Below are 14389 nucleotides of genomic sequence, written 5' to 3' on the forward strand. Positions count from 1 at the left end.
AGTAAAATGAATAAAAATATGTATTTTTCTTGATTTTTCTTTTTTTATTTTGTGTACTTATCCATTCGTATATTTAGACATTCGTATTTTTTTCTAAATATTTTGAGCAATGGCATCAACTTGCCCGTAATTATTAATTTGATGGTTGTTAATTTTTATTTTAATTAGTTATTGAATATAATTATATTATTCAATACATGTATCGTTGGTATTCTGTGTTATTTTAATTATTTAGTATAAGATTTTATTATTACTTATTAATAATCTAAACTAATCTATATTATTTTTATATTTAATAATATTTAATTAAAAGATATTCTAATAGTAATTAAATAATTAAATTCAATTATGACTATATTACTTATTTTCGGATATTTTCGATAAATAATTATTTGATTTTGATTTTCATATATAAAATTGAAAAAAAAAATAGAGAATCTAACAAAATATTAGGGGAAAAAACAAAAATTAAAGTTCTAAAATGTGGAAAGAAAAAGAATCAAAGTATTAAGGAGTTTTCAATTTTGCCTTTCAGTTTTGGATTATACACAATTGTAATAGAAAACTTCGCCAAACAAATATCACATATAGCATTGCGCCCAATAACGTTTCTTCAGATATCATCACATATCATATCGACAGATAAGGGCTGAAAGCAATAATCTTAGAAGATTCAAATTATGAACATCACCAGGTAGTAATCATCGAATTGAATCGTTCACTCGAGGTGTTTGTCTGATGGTTACTGGATGCGGATGCCATAGAATTCTCCAGGCAACAGCATTAGGCTAATATTTGTTTCAATAACAAAACTATACCACCGGAGTTAAGAGAGGTTTATTGGAGAAGTGAGATTCCAGGTTTCCAAGAACAAGGTCAGCCATTTCTTTGCGAGTTTCAACGGTTCCACTTCCTATATGCGGCACCAGGACAACATTTTCGAGTGCAAACAGCTCTTGGGGGACTTCAGGCTCATTTTCAAACACATCAAGTCCTGCACCGCCTAATCGGCCTTCAACCAGGGCAGCTACTAATTCAGGTTCATCGACGTGAGAACCCCTCCCAATGTTGATGAGAACACCTTTTGGACCCAATGCATCGATAACTTCTCGATTAACGATGTGGTGGGTTTCTTTAGTTAGCGCGCAAGCAATGATCAGAATATCAGAGTTGGAGGCCAACTCGAGAAGGTTTGAGTAGTACTTGTACTTGGAGTCTTCCTTTTTTGTTCTTGAGTGATAAGATATTGGACAGTTGAATGCTTCAGCTCTTTTGGCAATTGCTAAGCCAATCCTTCCCAAACCAATAATGCCAACTGATTTTCCAGAGAACTGAGAGGCAATAGCAATGCAATTTTTAGTACTTTTATAGATCAATAGGTTAGGTCAATTATAATTACAAAGATATAACTGGATACCTTATCCCTTAATAGAAGGACAAATAAAAATGTTTGCCAAAGTAGCAACATCACAACAAAACAAGACATAAAAAGTTTCGAAAGATAAAAGGATCCGAAGTCTTTTCTGCTTGCGTTATCTTTGGTTCTGAAAATTAGCAAGAAATGTTCAGACATAAACACTAGAAAGTAGTTTTCATGTTCAAACCTTATGTTCATCCTTTTCTTCAAGCCGATAATTAACTGTGGGCATTATTGGCACAGGGCGAAGTTCAAACCAAAATACATATATAAATATTGGCACTGATTTCTTATTCTGTTAGTGAGAATGAATAGCAAGAGGAAACTCTAACACTTGTAAAACCAATGAACTTTCCAACAAACACATTAGCTAATTGCAGATGCAAAAATAGAAAGAAAGAAATGAATATGTGTGTGTGTGTGAAAATTCTTGCACTGGTACTATTAGATAGAATAACGTTTGAATAAAGAAATACGCTGCACTTGGCTCAAAAAAGAAAACAGAAACATAAGTTCATTCAAGTCAATTGTCAGTGAAGCAAGGTGCAACCTATGCATGGGTTTGCCAAAAGGGAAAAACTAAATACCCTTTTGTCCCTGAGATTCAAATTGTCCCTAAATTTCCAAAGCTAACACTTGAAACTCTTAAGATTTGAATTTATTTTCTATTTGGTCATTGAAGTTTTAAAAGTGACATGTTGATCCCAAGATTTAAATTTGATTTATAACAGTCCCATGAAGTTTGAAATTAGTTTCAAATTGATCACCAAGTATAAGGAAAAATACATATCAACGAAGTCTAGTCATCATTCCATTATATTAAACAATGTTAACTCCACATACAGACCCTTATCAAACTCCCGGGACCAATCATAAATCAAATACAACCAGACCAAACATGTCACCCTGAAACCTCAAATGAATGTTTTGACAATCCATGAACCAAGTGAAAAAGAAGTTCAAATCAGGGAACAAAAGCCTATCTTACTCTCTAAACAACAACTTCTGGCCCCAAATCCTAGATAATAGTTATTTCATACAGATGAAACATTTCTGCTAGCTAAAGCCACATAACTAAGTATACAGTCACAGAAAAATTAATTGGTAGAACTTAGTTCTTCTGATCTACAAATGGGAAGGATAATGGAATTATGGAAACCAGTGCATTTTGAAAAAACAACACAGGATTTTGAACTTCTGGAAAATGTGTGGAATTACTTCAACGACTAGAGTCAGGTCTTAGGGAACTTCTTCCTTGGTTACATAACCTACACTCTGATTGTGTCAATGCCACAGAACAAGAATTCAACCACTTGAGTATTAGTACCACTTCTTAATTGAATCAAGCAATCGACCATTTGGGTTTGCTATCACTAACAACAATATAAATGATGAGAATGCTTCAATTAAACATGTTAGATAATAGTACCAAATCCAAGCAATAAACCCCTCCTTCATTAATGTCCCACCAAAGAAAATACCAGGTAGCATTAATTAAGCACAAAAACACAGAACCTTGGTAGTCAATTTGTAGTTACCAATCTTCCACTTCCCGCTCCTGATATATCTATCACATTCACACAACCTCCTCAGCACCGCTATAATCAACCCAATAGCCAAATCCGCAACGTCTTCAGTTAAAACATCAGGAGTATTAGTGACCCGAATCCCCTTCTCCTTGCACTTCTTGAGATCAATCTTATCCAATCCCACACTGAAGCTGGAGACAATCTCCAACTTGGGCAAGGCATCAATCAAAGTGGCATCAGCACCAGCTGATGCATTCCCAACAACAGCACGAATCGAATTGCAATGCTCGGTGAGGAATTGCGTCCTCTGAGGAAATTGCCAGAACTTGTAAAGATTGAAGCGCTTATCGAGCTCCTGCTCAAGGTAAGCGTTCATCGGACAAGTCATCAGTACACCGATGGATTCCATGGGCTGAAAATTTAGGGTTTCGGAGGAGATGGAGTTGAATGTAGATGACGAACGAATGTGGAGAAAAGAGGAAGATTCGACGACGCGCGTAAACAAACAGAAAAGAAATGGTAATACCGAATTTATATTATAATTTTAGTAATTAAATTAATTAATCAAGGTGATAATACCTTCGACTTTAAGGTCAAACGACGACGTTTGCTGGGATTTCCAAATACCGTTTATTTCGTTAGGCGAAGGGTTCGAGGTAAGGGAATTTGTAAAATTATTACTTCACAATTTGTAAATTGGTAAATATACTATATTATAGTTCAGTCCTTACAAAAAGGGGAAATATCCTTTTGGTCCTTGACTTGTAGGTCCTATTTTTAACTTAGCTTTTACATTTAAAATATTTTAGTTTTTTTAGGGACGTTTGAGGTAAAATGTGACTTATTATAGTTTTAAATCATTAGTAATCATCGAATTGAATCGTTCACTTGAGGTGTTTGTCTGATGGTCGTTACTGGATGCGGATGCCATAGAATTCTCCCAGCAACAGCATTAGGCTAATATTTGTTTTAATAACAAAACTATACCACCGGAGTTAAGAGAGGTTTATTGGAGAAGTGAGATTCCAGGTTTCCAAGAACAAGGCCAGCCATTTCTTTGTGAGTTTTAACGGTTCCTCTTCCTATATGCGGCACCAGGACATCATTTTCGAGTGCAAACAACTCTTGGGGGACTTCAGGCTCATTTTTAAACACATCAAGTCCTGCACCGCCTAATCGGCCTTCAACCAAGGCAGATACTAATTCAGGTTCATCAACGTGAGAACCCCTCCCAATGTTGATGAGAACACCTTTTGGACCCAATGCATCGATAACTTCTCGATTAACGATGAGGCGGGTTTCTTTAGTTAGCGCGCAAGAAATGATCAGAATATCAGAGTTGGAGGCCAACTCGAGAAGGTTTGAGTAATACTTGTACTTGGAGTCTTCCTTTTTTGTTCTTGAGTAGTAAGATATTGGACAGTTGAATGCTTCAGCTCTCTTGGCAATTGCTAAGCCAATCCTTCCCAAACCAATAATGCCAACTGATTTTCCAGAGAACTGAGAGGCAATATCAATGCAATTTTTAGTACTTTTATAGATCAATAGGTTAGGTCAATTATAATTACAAAGATACAACTGGATAACTTATCCCTTAATAGAAGGACAAGTTATAAAAATGTTTGCCAAAGTAGCCCATCACAACAAAACAAGACATAAAAAGTTATGAAAGATAAAAGAATCTTAGTCTTTTCTGCTTGCGTTATCTTTGGTCCTGAAAATTATCAAGAAATGTTCAGACATAAACACTAGAAAGTAGTTTTCATGTTCAAACCCTATGTTCACCCTTTTCTTCATGCCCATAGTGGGCATTATTGGCACAGGGCGAAGTTCAAACCAAAATACATATGTAAAGATTGGCACTGATTTCTTATCCTGTTAGTGAGAATGAACAGCAAGAGGAAACTCTAACACTTGAAAATAAAACCAATGAACTTTCCAACAAACACATTAGCTAATTGCAAATGCAAGAATAGAAAGAAAGAAATTAATGTGTGTGTGTGTGTGTGTGAAAGTTCTTGCACTGATACTATTAGATAGAATAACGTTTGAATAAAGAAATATGCTGCACTTGGCTCAAAAAAGAAAACAGAAACCCAAGTTCATTCAAGTCAATTATCAGGGAAACAAGGCGCAAACTATTCATGGGTTTGCCAAAAAGGGAGCTAAATACCCTTTCTCCCTGGGTTTGAACTGTCCCTAAGTTTTCAAAGCTAACACTTTGAAACTCTTGAGATTTGAATTTATTTTCTATTTGGTCATTGAAGTTTTTAAAGTGGCACGTTTGATCCCAAGATTTAAATTTGATTTATAATAGTCCCATGAAGTTTGAAATTTGTTTCAAAATTGATCCCTAAGTATAAGGAAAAATTGTCTAACTCGTTTATAAAATACATATCAACAAAGTCTAGTCATCATTCCATTATATTAACCAATGTTAACTCTACATAGAGACCCTTATCAAACTCCCGGGACCAATCATACATGGAATACAACCAGACCAAACATGTCACACTGAAACCTTAAAGATCAAATGAATGTTTTGATGACCCATGAAGCAAGTGAAAAAGAAGTTCAAATCAGGGAACAAAAAGCCTATCTTACTCTCTAAACAAGAATTTCTCACCCCAAAATCTCTAACTGCAACACATTCACTAGGTTTGAGACTATGAAACATTATTACTTAACTCAAAAATTCTCGCCTCCAGGGAGGCAAGAATCTCCAAATCCTAGATAATTGTTATTTCATACAAATGAAACATTTCTGCTAGCTAAAGCCACATAACTAAGTATACAGTCACAGAAAAATTAATTGGTAGAATTTAGTTCTTCTGATCTACAAATGGGAAGGATAATGCAATTATGGAAACCAGTGCATTTTGAAAAAACAACACATGATTTTGAACTTCTTGAAAATGTGTGGAATCACTTCAACGAGTAGAGTCAGGTCTTAGGGAAACTTCTTCCTTGGTTACATAACCTACACTGAGATTGTGTCAATGCCACAGAACAAGAGTTCAACCACTTGAATATTAGTACCACTTCTTAATTGAATCAAGCAATCGACCATTTGGGTTTGCTATCACTAACAACAATATAAATGATGAGAATGCTCCAATTAAACATGTAAGATAATAGTACCAAATCCAAGCAGTAAACCCATCCTTCATTAATGTCCCACCAAAGAAAATACCAGGTAGCATTAATTAAGCACAAAAACACAGAACCTTGGTAGTCAATTTGTAGTTACCAATCTTCCACTTCCCGCTCCTGATATATCTATCACATTCACACAACCTCCTCAGCACCGCTATAATCAACCCAATAGCCAAATCCGCAACGTCTTCAGTTAAAACATCAGGAGTATTAGTGACCCGAATCCCCTTCTCCTTGCACTTCTTGAGATCAATCTTATCCAATCCCACACTGAAGCTGGAGACAATCTCCAACTTGGGCAAGGCATCAATCAAAGTGGCATCAGCACCAACTGATGCATTTCCAACAACAGCACGAATCGAATTGCAATGCTCCGTGAGGAATTGCGTCCTCTGAGGAAATTGCCAGAACTTGTAAAGATTGAAGCGCTTATCGAGCTCCTGCTCAAGGTAAGCGTTCATCGGACAAGTCATCAGTACACCGATGGATTCCATGGGCTGAAAATTAGGGGTTTCGGAGGAGATGGAGTTGAATGTAGATGACGAACGAATGTGGAGAAAAGAGGAGGATTCGACGACGCGCGTAAACAAACAGAAAAGAAATGGTAATACCGAATTTATATTATAATTTTAGTAATTAAATTAATTAACCAAAAGGATATTATAGTTTAGTCCTTACAAAAAGGGGAAATATCCTTTTGGTCCCTTGACTTTTAGGTCCTATTTTTCCACTTGGCTTTTAGTTTTACTTTTGAGGTAAGAAGAGAGTTATTACAGTTCTAACTATTAGTTAGAGTAGTTTATGTTTAGGTATAGATTATTTTTGTTTGAGAATAAAGTAGTAAACACTGTAACAAATAATAAAAAAGAATGACGAATGTCAAATAGTAAATAGCAAATGAGGGTCGGTTTTGAAACACTATTTACTTTAGTTAGAGGTAGTTATTATAGTATTGAATAACTCTCGTTCCAAAAGGCTGCTTTATGTTTTGAAACTTGTCATTAATGACATATGTCTTAATCAATTGAATTATGTTTCAGTTAACAACTATTTATACTTCAACTAATCTTTTTTTTGTCAGAAATTTGTACTAAACTTTTCATTTTTGTGTTTCATAAGTTATTGGATTCTAAAAACGCCTTTGTCGAAAATTGATTTTGAATATTGAAAACTTATTTTATTTGGATAAATGAATTTTGATGGATTAGAAATATTAATTAAAGTGTAATTTAATTCTCAAGAAATTATTTTAGAGGTCCATAGAGTAGGCTTTATGTTGTTGGTTGAAAGCTAAAAAAAAGCTAAACCCTAAGCCCTTTGGTTTCAACTTAGACTTAGAACAGTCAAACATTATTAAATTCAATAGACCTAATTTAACCTCATAAATGTGAATATGACCCCTAAAGTGAACCATATCCAACCCCTAAAAGGTTTAAGCTTAAGTTTTTTATTATCTTAAAACATCAAATACAAAATAAACTAAAATTTCCAACGCCAAAAAAATATTAATTTGTAAAATTTAAATGTTATATAAAAAAAATTATTGTAAATGATAAAATTGTTGAAAATATTTACAAAATATAGTAAAACTTTATATTCCATTAATGATAGACAATAAGAATAGAATATAAAATTTTAATTAAAAAATTAAGTAAAAAAAATGTATGGAAGGTTTAAAAAATTGATGTTGATGGGAATACTAATATTCTAATTTTACGAAAATTTCAATGAAGAATATCAATAAAAAGTCGATTTCGATGAATATTTCTAGAAAATTAAAAAAATGTGCTTAAATTGTTAAAAAAATATTTTATTATTTTCAAATATGTGAACATGTCATAATGAAGATATCGATTCACCTCTCTTATCCTATCCATATTGAATCCATAAAATCCTAAAGATATCAATGAAACTACAAACACATGGATAAAAAAAAAAAAAAAAAAAAAAAAACGAAAACTTTGTTCTTCAAAACGACGTCGTTTCCGATATCAATTACGTGGGTAGAGATAGAAAAGAATTATACATATTATATTTTTAAAATGTTTGAAAGAACAATTGTTTTAGTTTTCATCACTATAAATTGTGTTTTGTTCGTAATTGACATGTTTTTTTTAGTACTAAAAAAAGTAGTTGTTATAAAGAATATATTGAAACAAGATCATTTAATTAAGAATTTTGAAACTAAAATGTGAGTGTTTATCTCTTAAATTATAAAATAAATAAAAAGCTCAATTGGACAAATTATTCTTTTGACTTTTAGATTATTCCAAGAAGTGTGGTTAAAGGGGTTTTTGTCTTCTTCTTCTTCTTCTTCTTCTTCATCATTAAATGGAGACTTAGGTCGATGCAACAATTTATTCTAAAAATTAGAAAAACATACCTAACATTTATCCAAAAAAAGTTTCTATAGCTTAAGAATATAATTGAAAAAAAAAATTCAATTATGTTGATTAATGTATTCGAGGTTTGTTTAATTTTTTAAAATGTCAAACTTTAGTACCATAATTTAATCTATGTTACTTTTCTATAGTTGATTTTTCTCCAAAAAAAAAAATGGTTATTCATCGATATTTTTACTATAACTTTTGAATACATATTTACAAATTATATTTTCTTATATGGAAATAATTGTTATTATATATATATATATATAAATCTCTTAGAGACTAAATTTTAGATTTTTTAAAATTATTTAGACTACAATTGAATGAACTCTAAAGTTGAACAGAAATTAATAATAGATTTTCCTTTTACACAAATTTCCCTGAGAAAAAGACTAACATATATAAATAGAAGTTTAGAAAAGGCAAGAAATTGAATGTGTGTGTGTGTGTGTGTGTGTGTGTGTGTGTGTATGGATTGGTCTTCCTTCTTCCTTCACTTAAAATGGATATTCATTATAGGAAAAGAAGAGAGAGAAGATGGTTATGAATGAAGGATGGTTGTGTTTCCAAATCTTTTTCAATTTTAGCAAAGTTTGACCTAAACCATCCAATTGAGGCACTGCTGAAAGGAAAGAGAAAAAAGAAAAAAAAAAAAAACAAAGCAAATTCTTCCACCAAAAAGCAAAAAGTAAGTTCAAAACATTTCTTTCTTTCTTTCTTTCTTTGTCTAACCAAATCATCCTTTTCTTAAGAGGAACCTCACATTGCATCGATCTCCTTCTCAAAAATAGAAGGAGAAAAGGAAAGATCAATCCAATAACCAAAAAGTAAAACTAGAGAGAGAGTAAATAAAACAAAAACTTTCCTTATTCTTTAGTTCAAAGGAGGTAAAGAGAAGCGAAACAAGAATATCCTAATCCACCTTTTTTTTTTCTTCTAGTTCTTCTCTAAATCCTGCTTGCTTCTCTTCCTCCTTTTTCTCAATTCTCTTCATTTTCTCTCTATGCTGTCTGTCTGAAATCCACATCACCACCCAGTTGCCGGTTTGTTGTCTCTTGTGTTTTCAGTCAAACGTTTCGTCAAGAAACTGAGAATGGTTCGTGCTATGGAGCAAGAGCACGAAGGTTTCAGGTCCAGATTCTTTCTTTTCAGAGGAACGCATGAGAATACAGGCAGACATGCCAAGAGCTTGAGTGTGGAGAGTGCAAATGTATTTGACTCTGCCAATGAAGATGATTTGTCGACGTCGAGAAGCCAGGGATCGACACCTGTTCACAACAACTCTTCTGAGAAACACCAAGCTGGGCCACCGCTGGCACCGTCCAATCGATCTGAAAGGGCTCCAAAGCCAAAGTTGAGCAGCAAAGACGATGATCTTGCCACTGAAAAAGAAGCCAGGGAGAAGATGGCCTTAGGTTCGTGTTTCTTTTTAGTCCTTGAGACTTTCAAAACAAAAATTCTGATCCTTGTAACTGTTTTATAATCTAATATCTACTTAACCAATACTTACCTTAATCAACTTCAGCACATGCCACGTTTGTACACATTCTTGTTAATGTTAAAGACAAAAATAGTTATTGTTTCAAGCGTTGGGACAAAAATAGAAATTTTAGAGGTTGAAGGGCTAAAACAGAGCTAACATAAAGCTTGAGGACCAAAAAGGACTAAAATAGTTGAAGGTTAGGTATCAAAATAAGGTCATTAGTTATTCTAGATGGAGGGCTTTTTATTTGATTCTGCAATTAATTTCCTCTTCCAATTGGGTTATAATTCAGAAATGGAACAGATGAAAGAGAGGTTTGCAAAGTTACTCTTGGGGGAAGACATGTCTGGGGGAGGGAAGGGCGTTTCCTCAGCCTTGGCATTGTCTAATGCAATCACAAACCTTGCTGGTACGTCCCTAAAATTTCTTCCATTGTACCCTTGAGAAAATTTTCCCTCGGTTTTCAGCCTCAAAATCCAGCTGAACCAGTACAGAAATTTTTGTTAGATATAAATTCTTTCAATTTTGCAGCTTCTGTTTTTGGAGAACAATGGCGTCTTGAGCCAATGTCAGCAGAAAGAAAAGCAAGATGGAGAAAAGAAATCGATTTGCTCTTATCCGTTACAGATTACATTGTAGAGTTTGTTCCTTCACAACAAAAATCCAAGGATGGATCGAATATGGAGGTAACAATCCAATTTCAACTCTGTAATTAAAATCCATTGATATGAGTCTCACAAGCTTAGATTAGGAGAATATTATTCCTTTTAATTCTCATTAATATCCCGACCTTAAGCCTAATGCTCCTACCTTTCTTTTTCTATCTTACAAGTAAGGTTTATTATTGTTGTAGATCATGGTGACACGGCAACGAAATGATTTGCACTTGAATATCCCAGCTTTGAGGAAGCTTGATGCCATGTTAATTGTAAGAACTATGGCTTAAATCTACTTTACTTTTTCTTGTTGTTTCTGCTTCAGTCAAACGAATCCTATGTGATATTGGGTCTGCCATGACAAAATGCAGGATTGTCTGGATAATTTTAAAGATCAAAATGAGTTCTACTATGTATCAAGAGATGCCGATGACTCGGAGAAAGGAAATAACAAAAGGAAAGATGATAAATGGTGGCTACCTACGGCCAAAGTTCCCCCAAATGGTTTGTCAGACATGTCGAGGAAGTTTCTGCAGTACCAGAAGGATTGTGTCAACCAAGTTCTCAAAGCAGCCATGGCTATAAATGCTCAAATCATATCAGAAATGGAGATCCCTGAAGACTACATTGAGTCTCTCCCTAAAGTAGGCAAAGTCAATTCTGTTTGTAACAATTTCAAAATGAATCTTCAATCAAAATTAAGTTTTGTTTGTGGTTTTACAGAATGGAAGGGCAAGCCTAGGGGATTCCATCTACAGAAGTATAACAGTTGAGTTCTTTGATCCGGATCAGTTTCTCTCCAGCATGGACCTAACATCAGAGCATAAAATCCTAGATCTCAAAGACAGAATTGAAGCCTCCATAGTGATTTGGAGAAGGAAGATGAACCAGAAAGATGGAAAATCTACTTGGGGTTCAGCAGTGAGTTTGGAAAAGAGAGAACTATTTGAAGAAAGAGCAGAAACCATCTTGCTAATACTTAAACACCGCTTCCCTGGAATTCCACAATCTTCACTAGACATCAGCAAAATTCAGTTCAACCGGGTAAAAGAACGCTCCTTCCTTGTCTATAATCTCATCTAAAATTATCAACAATCCAAACACAATTTATACAAACTAAAATGAAAGCTTCTCAACTTTAGGCTACAAAAACAGATGCTTATTATAATTCTGCCCAACAATATCTTCTCCTAAATAAGATGATATATGTTTTTTGCCCATATAATCAAATAGGAAATAACAATCCTGTGCCCATTTCTTTGGAGTGTGAGATCATAAAACACTGTCTAAAACAACATGTCCAAACATATCGTAAATACCTAGTTTCATAGTGTGATGAACCACCACAAACAAACTTACTCTTTGGTGAACTGCAGGACGTGGGGCACGCCGTTTTAGAGAGCTACTCCAGAATACTGGAAAGCTTAGCCTTCACAGTGATGTCACGAATTGAAGACGTACTCCACGCCGATAGGTTAACTCAGAACCCATCACAAATAGCAACAAGGAGGAAACCGACGAGCGAACCCCCAATGGAGAAATCAGAAGAGTTGAACAACAACGGCCCAGAAACGCCAGCTTCAATGACGCTGTTGGATTTCATGGGGTGGGGACAGGATCAAAACGAGTTGGAGATGAAGAAGGAATGGTTTGGGAATTCAGATGATTTAAACGCGGATTCAGATCTGAAACAAGGGAATAAGCCAGGGAATATAGTGACGAACAAGAGGGTTTCATACCTGGAGAATTTGAGCGCTGTGAGAAGTCCAACGGCGCGCCATTGAAGAAGAAGAATAGATAGAGAGATGATTTGGAGGCAAAATTCCATGATTTCAGTTATATACATTCCTTTTGTGTAAATAGGAAGAAGAAGAAGGAGAATGAGATCAACCCCATTTTTTTCTCTCTTCTTTTTTTAATTTGGATTTTGGAATCACAACTCTTTGTGTTTGTGTAAAACCAAAATTGTTCTATGTATCATTTGTATCAATTAATGTAGTCATTTTAGATTCATACATTCAAAAATATCAACTCCATTTTCCAACTACTATCTTCCTCCATCTCACCTCTAATCATAATTCAAAGCGGATACAAATTCATGTTAGAATGAAAGATTCGAGTATAGCCTATTCCATTGATCAAATGCATGTATCTATACTATTGACACTTTTCAACTCAAGTCATGCTTGAACAATTGTTTTTTATAAATGTTAATTACAAGAGTGTACACAAATCGAGTTGGGAAAAAATATGAACCAACCCAAACCAAAAACTTTGAGTTGGACCGAATTTGAATAAATAATTCAATTTTCATTATTTTTATATAGTTTTTCAACCAAATTTTTTATCTTTTTTTTCTCAAATTTCAAGTTTACAATAATGTCCATTCAAAAGTTTAAATTTTCATATTTCGAACATTGAAGTTGGAAGGTCCAAACGAAAGAACTAAATGATTATGACACATGTCTAGGGTTTATATATATTGTTGAGTTGAGTAATCCAAGTTTTTGAAACACCACTAGTTATTTATGTTAAATAATTAACTGAGTACTCGACTTTCTTAGTTCGAGAATATTTTTTAGAAAAAAGAAGAGAGGATGTGTTTAGAAATAATAGCAAGTTAGGGTGTTGGTGAGTGAGAAATATTTTGGGATCTTCTTGTAATAGTTATTAAGAAGATTTTTCAAAGAATTTGAGAGTTAAAGAAATAATAATAATAAATAAGTAAACATTTAATAGTAAACGACATGTCGTTTTATACAGCATCGTATTTACTTACCATGTGCTCATTCACACACGATTCCTCCTCCTCCTCCTCCCGTTCATCTCTTCTTATCTTCGTCTTCTTCATTTCGGATAACACAAAAATCCCTAAAAAAAATGTCTACAACTCTAACTTCCTCATCCCTTCTTCAAATTCCTCCATTACAAAGCTTGAAGAAGCTCTCAATTTCTTCCTCTTTCCTCCATGGCTCAACTCCTCTCTCATTCCTCTCTAAGCCCTCTTCCTCACCGTCGCCATTGGCCTCCCAAACCCCCAATTTCCTTCCCTCCATTAGGGCCATGAGGTCCCTGCAAGGCCGCGTGGTTTGTGCCACCAACGACAAAACCGTCGCCGTTGAGGTAGTCCGATTAGCGCCTCATCCGAAATATAAGCGTCGGATTAGAATCAAGAAGAAGTACCAGGCGCATGATCCGGATAACCAGTTCAAGGTTGGAGATTTTGTGGAGCTTGAAAAATGCCGTCCGATTAGTAAGATGAAGACGTTCCTGGCTATTCCGGTTCCAGCGAGGACTTCGAAGAAGAAAGCGGCGGAAGGCGGTGAGGGAGGAGAGCTTGGAATTCCATTGGAGTCTCAGCAAGAACAGGTTTGATTGTAATTGGTTGATTTTGTGGATCTGAATGTTGTTTGTGGTTTGATGAATGACTCGTGAATGTTGTATTGATGAGACTGGACCCAAGTTGTCCGAATTTTATAATATTTTCTTTTTCGAATTCTTTTTTGAGTCTACATCTCTGCCATTGCCATTGCCATTGATGATGAACAAAGTGTTGTTGCTATTCAAATTTTCTTGATTCTTCCTTTTGGTTGAGAAGATAGTCTGATTTGAATTTCATGGTATCGTTACGACTAAACAAACTCTAACATTTTAGTCCCAAACTTTTTAAGAATATCCTAATTCTCTAATCCCAAATTTAGATGATTTCTTTTGAATTCGAGTTTTTTAAAATGGGTTTTAAACTAGTTTTCAAGAATTCT

General features: G+C 34.4%; 3 protein-coding genes and 1 long non-coding RNA gene across 5 annotated transcripts; 2 read left to right on the forward strand and 2 right to left on the reverse strand.

Annotated features, from left to right (window-relative positions):
- Positions 1–496: 496 nt before the first annotated feature.
- On the reverse strand, positions 497–6694 carry LOC103504255 (uncharacterized). The gene is made up of 4 exons (XM_051082901.1): positions 6174–6694; positions 3929–4446; positions 2933–3488; positions 497–1331 (listed from the first exon to the last, which is right to left on the reverse strand). The coding sequence occupies exons 1-4, from the start codon at positions 6594–6596 to the stop codon at positions 813–815; spliced, it is 2016 nt and encodes a 671-aa protein (XP_050938858.1). The 5' UTR covers positions 6597–6694; the 3' UTR covers positions 497–812.
- Positions 6695–9178: 2484 nt separating this feature from the next.
- LOC127151458 (uncharacterized) lies at positions 9179–12137 on the reverse strand. The gene is made up of 2 exons (XR_007824426.1): positions 11988–12137; positions 9179–9871 (listed from the first exon to the last, which is right to left on the reverse strand). It is a non-coding gene; the product is annotated as an uncharacterized LOC127151458 (long non-coding RNA).
- Positions 9583–12653, forward strand: LOC103500592 (rop guanine nucleotide exchange factor 12-like). Of its 2 annotated transcripts, none has more exons than XM_008463946.3 (7): positions 9583–9904; positions 10265–10381; positions 10504–10658; positions 10826–10900; positions 11000–11272; positions 11352–11672; positions 12005–12653. In XM_008463946.3, exons 1-7 carry the CDS (start codon positions 9583–9585, stop codon positions 12410–12412), a joined length of 1671 nt encoding a protein of 556 aa, XP_008462168.3. In that variant the 3' UTR covers positions 12413–12653. The 2 variants fall into 2 exon arrangements, with proteins under 2 accessions (XP_008462168.3, XP_050947186.1); XM_051091229.1 differs by having other exon boundaries at positions 9755–9904; positions 10276–10381.
- Positions 12654–13415: 762 nt separating this feature from the next.
- On the forward strand, positions 13416–14124 carry LOC103500591 (30S ribosomal protein S17, chloroplastic). The gene has a single exon (XM_008463945.3). It carries the CDS (start codon positions 13509–13511, stop codon positions 14001–14003), a length of 495 nt encoding a protein of 164 aa, XP_008462167.1. The 5' UTR covers positions 13416–13508; the 3' UTR covers positions 14004–14124.
- Positions 14125–14389: the final 265 nt, after the last annotated feature.

Source organism: Cucumis melo, chromosome 1 (genome assembly GCF_025177605.1).
Source record: "Cucumis melo cultivar AY chromosome 1, USDA_Cmelo_AY_1.0, whole genome shotgun sequence".
In the NCBI taxonomy this organism is placed as follows: Eukaryota; Viridiplantae; Streptophyta; class Magnoliopsida; order Cucurbitales; family Cucurbitaceae; genus Cucumis; species Cucumis melo.